General features: G+C 39.9%; 1 protein-coding gene across 2 annotated transcripts; it reads right to left on the minus strand.

Annotated features, from left to right (window-relative positions):
- Positions 1–933: 933 nt before the first annotated feature.
- LOC147520533 (uncharacterized) lies at positions 934–3,348 on the minus strand. Of its 2 annotated transcripts, none has more exons than XM_086592068.1 (2): positions 2,450–3,348; positions 934–2,220 (listed from the first exon to the last, which is right to left on the minus strand). In XM_086592068.1, exons 1-2 carry the CDS (start codon positions 3,223–3,225, stop codon positions 1,575–1,577), a joined length of 1,422 nt encoding a protein of 473 aa, XP_086448194.1. In that variant the 5' UTR covers positions 3,226–3,348; the 3' UTR covers positions 934–1,574. The 2 variants fall into 2 exon arrangements, with proteins under 2 accessions (XP_086448194.1, XP_086448195.1); XM_086592069.1 differs by having other exon boundaries at positions 934–2,205; positions 2,450–3,342.
- Positions 3,349–6,412: the final 3,064 nt, after the last annotated feature.

Consider the following 6,412-nt stretch of genomic DNA (forward strand, 5'->3'; position numbering starts at 1 on the left):
AGGTATCCGTATTCATGTTTCCTTTTATGTATAGGCCAGTGGATGATTTATATCTTGACTTTTACTATTATCTTGTTTCCAGTGATTTTATCTGTTTGATGATTTTCTTGTGATGCCAGGGAATTATACAAGTGTTGATGCACCAGAAGCACTGTGACAGGTTAGAGAACTTGTTGATAGAGGCAAATATCCTGAAGCCAACGAAACCGGCTTTGATTTTTTGCCGTTAGATGTGTGGCTCTTTCTTCTCTTATCTGAGTCGAGTACCTAAGGAACCCTAGTTGCTATAAATTTATTTTACATTTTGCATTTTTAATGGGCCAAGTCGAGATTAATTCAGTAGGTTGACCCTGCATTACGAAAATACAAGTAGATAATTGAAGGTCTCAAGTCGAAATGGTGTATTTTTTGTACGCAGATCTGGTTTGAGGATTCAGCATTTCAGCATAGAGGAATAACAAGCCCTTTTATAGTGGGTAAAATATTAGAAACCCCAGTGTTTATTGGAAGGCTTATATTCGGTGAAGTTAAAAAACCCTAGTGTTTATCGGAAGCCTTCATTCCATGAGGTTCAAAAATCCTAATGCCTTGTTGCCCTCTATTTTTTTTCTCATTTTATGGTGTTAAAAGATCGTAACCATATATTCAGTTGGTTTGGAACTTGACGCGAACTTTACTTACCTACGTATTAAAGAGAACCTACTTCATTCATCATTAGCACAAAACAACAGCCACACATAATTTATAATTAATTCTGACGAGATAATGACTTCAAATGAAAATCTACTCACCCCCAGAATCATGATTATCAAGTTAAAGCAGAACAAAAATTCAGATATGTTCTTATAATGCCAAACTGATACAGATGCAATTTCTGATTGCAAAGCAATGGAAAATTAAAAGAAAAAAAAATGTGTATGCTAAATTTAGATGTGGTTTCAAATGAACTTGAAATACTTTGTCTCAGGATAATAGTCTGATGATGATTTTCTAATAATTGTAAGCACACGACATAGTATTGAGCGTAATAATCTGGCATATATATATCAACACTTGTACGCTTGGCATCCTTCAAAGGGCGTCTAATAAGTCATCTTCCTTGTTGATCACCTGTACAAATTTCTTTCATAAGCGTAGACCTTGAATATCATGAGCAGGGAGTCCCACATCAGAAATGTTGCACAGCCACATAGGTACGCTTATCAACTGAATCTTTAGACTGGCGTTCCTCTACTTCGGTATCAATTTGATTCTCACCTACAAGTAGTGAGCCTGAGCTAGAGGTTGCTCTGTTCATATTGTGGCATCTTCTTCTATACTTTTCATGTATAAATACTGCGAATGAAGATCCTCGACGTTTTACTGGGCGAGGACACTTGTCCCTTTCAAGAACAGCACTTTGTCTTGGAATAACTTAGTTCAGTATCCGCTATGACAATTCAACGTACACATTCGTGCGAGGTGAGTACTATTCAAGATAGTGATATTCACCATTACAGCTTATCCTTGTTCATACATTCAATTTACCCTATAATCTGAAATTCAATTTACTAAAACCAGATAAGGTTGCAACCCTATGGAGCTATAACCCCAAATGCAGAAGATATTAACTCATTCGATAGGAGGAACCCCTCTGGATCACTGAGCCGAATATAAGCCACCACATCTTCAATTTTTCCCTCATCGGATAGGATAGAGTTGAACTCATCTGCATTCAGCGAAATTTGCTTTACATCTAATGGAACTACATGCCCACTCGCTACATGTGGTTGAAAGGTCTTGCATAGAGACGAAACAAGAGAGCTACCAAATGATTCCCCAAAAGACTTCAGATGTAGGCCTACTGAAGTCCTAAGTGAAAGCATTACAACATCCATGGCCAAGTCTTTGGTATCAACATGAATATTCTCTTGGTAATTTAGCACTAACCCGTCCTCCAAATCCTGCACGTAACCCATGTACTCTTTCATCTTCTTTGGTCTTGAAAATCTCATTCCACCCAGGTAACTTGCAGACCCTAGACCAAATCCATAAAATGCTCTGTTTTGCCAGTAGGTAACATTATGCTTACACGTGTATCCTTTCTTGCAGTAGCTGCTGATCTCATAATGCTCATATCCGGCTTTAGAAAGTGTCTTTGAGGCCATCTTATAGAACTCTGCTGACTGAGTTTCAGAAGGTAGAGGGAATTCCCCTGGAGTGTACCTGCAACAACACCAACTTCAAATTCAATTTCAGATATATCAAAAGAAAAGCTACTCTTCGTACAATTTCAGTAATACCATAGGTAACCAAAACTCAGAGGCACCACTACTATATGGCCTAACTAAGGCACATTGATGTTTTTTGCATCGTTATTGACAGTCGACAAAGGATGATGGGATGTTTAGATCCCAATTGTGTATATCAAGTAACCTCTGCCAAGTTTTCTTGTACGTTTAACACTTACAAGTTTCCAAACTTGGTGCCTTGCTCAACTTGCAAGTCGTAAACGGACACATGAGTAGGACTAGCTTTAACTGCAAGCTCCAAGCTCTCTTCCCACATTTCTAGTGTTTGGTGAGGAAGTGAAGATATGAGGTCCAAGCTCCAATTCTCCAACCCACTTGACTTAACAATACCAATAGCATCATGAACTTCCTCCAAACCATGAGCTCTACCACATTTTTTCAACAACTCTTGTTGAAACGCTTGAACACCCAAAGACACTCTATTCACTCCCAACTCCAACAACTCCCTCATTTTCATCTCATCAAAAGTGCCTGGGTCCATTTCTATTGATATTTCAGCATTAGAACACACTCCAAAATTTTCCTTCAAAACTTGAATAATCGACGAAACAAGTTTTGGCGGCACGAGAGACGGCGTGCCTCCACCGAAAAAGAGTGTTTCAAGAGGTGGGTTGGTAGTAGAAATTGGTTTTGTGGCTTTGATTTCTCTGCAAATGAGTTGGACATAGTTTATAATACGAGGGTCGTCTTCGAATTGGTTCATGGAACCGAGAGCGACAATGGGGAAGTCACAGTAATGGCAACGTTTCCTACAGAAGGGAAGGTGAATGTATGCAGAGGTGGGTGGAGAAAGAGGGTTGATTGAGGTGATGAGATTGTTTGAGACATTTTCTCGAACACTTTGGAGGGAACTGGAAACGGATAAGGGCAGAGTTGAGATTTTCAATTTCTTAGGAATAGTAGCAAAAATGGGTTTGAAATTTAATTTCAGCATGCTTTCATGGAATGAATAGTAGCTTCCTAAAGATGAGATATGTGTAGGTAATTTTGTTGACAATTGGCGACCACAAGTCCCCACAAATCGAACTCTTCAACTTTTCGATATGTATTGGGCATAATGTAATATATCGAAAATAAGAGAGAGAGAGAGAGATTGCTGTGGAAGGGAAAATTGAACACAAGTTTGACATGAAGCCACATAATGAAAATATTGAGGCATATGTAAAACTTTGTCGTGAGAGGACACACAAGTCTAAGATTAAAAATAGACAAAAACGATTTGCTATTTAGAAAGAACTTGCAGAGCTTACTGTACGTTTGTTTTAATTATTTGTAAAATTCGTTATCATTATGAATACAATTTCTACTTAAAAAATAAATAAATAAAAATCCCCCACTACTCTTTTGGATTATATTTTGGGTTGGTTTTATAGTTTTTCTTTTAGTTTCTTATATTATTATTATTATTATTATTTTTGAAGATTAAACTGGGGTTAATGTAGACACCCGCACCTGCAACCGAACTTACATAATAATATACTAATCATTCTGCAACCGAACTTAAGAAAGTAGAGATAGTAGTTCTATTTTCTAGTCATGATTTCTTTAACAATCTTAGGATGATCTTTCTTAAGATGAGTCTGCGCTTTCTTATAGTTGCAAAAGAAATCTTCGCAAGCACAACACACATAAGTGAGTCCCAAAATATTATCCAAATTTTTTTTGGTGTAGCCCTCAAGATTTCTCATATTTTTGTTTTTCACTAACGACTTTACTTTCTTCATCATTGCCAGCGTAGGCTCTATTTCTGTAGTGGACATATTCGTGAGATACAATGTTATAGGTGGCAAGGGGGTCGCATGCAGCATAAGGAAGAGGAGTCATGATGCAATTGGATCAGTCCAGCGGTAACCTAAACCTTTAATCGCCGAGAAGCGCCTAACCGCCGAGAACCGCATATATATAGAGAAAGAGAGGAGAGAGAGGGAGAAAGAGGAAAGGAGAACTACGGCACAGCTTGATCCTCCCTAAAGGGGGTACGTAGGCAGCCCTAAATGGGTTCAGCTGAGAGGTTCAAAAGAGAGGGAGTCTCATCTCTGAGAAGAGACAGAAGAGAGTGAAGGTGTGAAGTTAAATGGTAATAACAGGGTTCACACAATGGCGCCGTCTGTGGGGACTTGAACAAAAAGTCTGTAGGGTGTTTACGTTTTGAGTAGATGGGCGTATACAATTGCAGGACTGGGTCGAGATTACTGAAGACGATGATTTGTGTCTTTGTTGGATGGGTTGCAATCGCTTGGTCCATTTTGAGGTTGGTTCTTCATCGGTTCGGGTTTTGGTCGATGAAGGAGATCGAGACAAAGACTTTCCCATCAACCGTATCAATGGATGGAGGAGAACCGAGTGGTTTGAGGATACATATGTGGGGATGTTGATTTCATTAAAGCTATAGGGTTTTGATTGGTGGTTAAAACCGAGTGATTGGTAGGATGTGGTGGCGGTTGATTGGTGACCGGTTGGGTGGTGGGGAAGTCGTCGAGAGAAAGGAGAAAGAGATCGCTATCCAAGTACTCTCGATGCCGAAAGTAACTTTTCTTTAGGCAGTTGGGCTTGGGTTAGTTGTAGGGGCGATTCTTAAGTCATTGTGGGTCGGGCCCTTATGATGGATTGTGAAATCTGTTGAGAAAAAGGGGGCAGAGAGAGTTCAAAAAGCGCCACCTTCTTCTCCGCTGAAAGTGTTCTAAAGTTAGTACCAAAGGTTGAGTTGCAATTGGGTTGGGGTTGATGAATATTGGTGTTGGATTGGGTGGAATAGGGATGCCACCGGGTCAGAAATTGAGGTGAAGTAGATTGGGTGTTTCATGAGTCGATGCTACTTGGGCTTTTCTTGCCTTCTAGTTGAGATAGGTACATCACGTATGGAAAATGGCAACTGGCGCCGCACCATACCCGACAAGGTCATCGGATTAGTTATTTACATGCTTTTGTACCGAATTATGGTTTTGAGGCGCATCAGCCTTACAGGAGCTCGTTATTGCAGTACTCGTCTGAGTGTGATGGTTCGGTTATGTTACAAATGGAGTTTGTGGTTTATATGTTGGTGCATTCTTGGTTAGTGGAGAAGAATTTTTCTCCGTTGCTTGTGAATGTTGCAAGTCTTTTGGTGTGTTATTTCCTTTTCGAGCTGTGTTAGGGAGACGCGCTTCCGACTTTGGGTCTTGGGGAGATTTTGATGGTATTTGTGAAGTATCTTAATAGTAGCTTGGTTTCTGTTAGTCATGGGTTTGAACCTGCTGAGCGTACTGGAAGTCCTCGGTTGAGAAGTGGGGGTTCTAATGATTTTGTGAAGTCTAAGAGTGGTGTATCACAAATTGTTAATGGGTGTTCTGTTACACTTTGGAATTCGTTGATTCAGAGGCCATTGTACAGGTTCATACTGAGGACATTTTAGTTCTGTCCGGTGGAAACTAATATTAAAAATGCTTCTCAAGTATTTTTTGTATGGATTACTTACATAGAGCCTTGGAAAGTTAGCTCAGTAAAGTATGCAGATCTTGAGGCATTCATAGATCAATCTGCTGGACGACCCATAACCGGGACTTTGTTAAAGATAGTGCCAATCAACAGTAGGGGTATACATCTTCTTGGGAAGGATATGTGCTGTCCAATTATCTCTTCTATAGCTCTATGGTTATGCATTTTCTGGGGTCGCACACAAATTTCTTCACAATGATGTTGATACAATAATACAAATGGTGTTGAAGGTACTAAATGTTTTGACATCATCAAGGGAGTTGAGAGACCTCATAAAGAAAGTTGATGCCGCGTTTCATTGTAGATCCTTCGAGTCTTCCTCTGTAATGGTTGATAGTTCATATAAGTTTGTCCCGTCCATCCGTGAACAACTGCAAGATTGGGAGGATGGCTTGTGTGAGGATGATGCTGATGGATCCTTTTTGCATGAGAATTGGAATCAAGATTTACGGCTCTTAAGTGATGGTATAGGGTGGGCATTGGTGGACTAGTAGGGTGTGAATGGTTGTAGCAGGATAGGTGTACCACCTCGGGTTTGGGCGGGGCTGTTAAAAAGTTGACAATCACGCCGAGTATTGCCAGAATGGTGACGGGTCTAACAAGGGGCAGCATAGTCCCCTCCTTTGTGTTATTGGTGATTTTAGTTT

The sequence above is a fragment of the Coptis chinensis genome, chromosome 2 (genome assembly GCF_015680905.1).
Source record: "Coptis chinensis isolate HL-2020 chromosome 2, ASM1568090v1, whole genome shotgun sequence".
Taxonomy (NCBI): Eukaryota; Viridiplantae; Streptophyta; class Magnoliopsida; order Ranunculales; family Ranunculaceae; genus Coptis; species Coptis chinensis.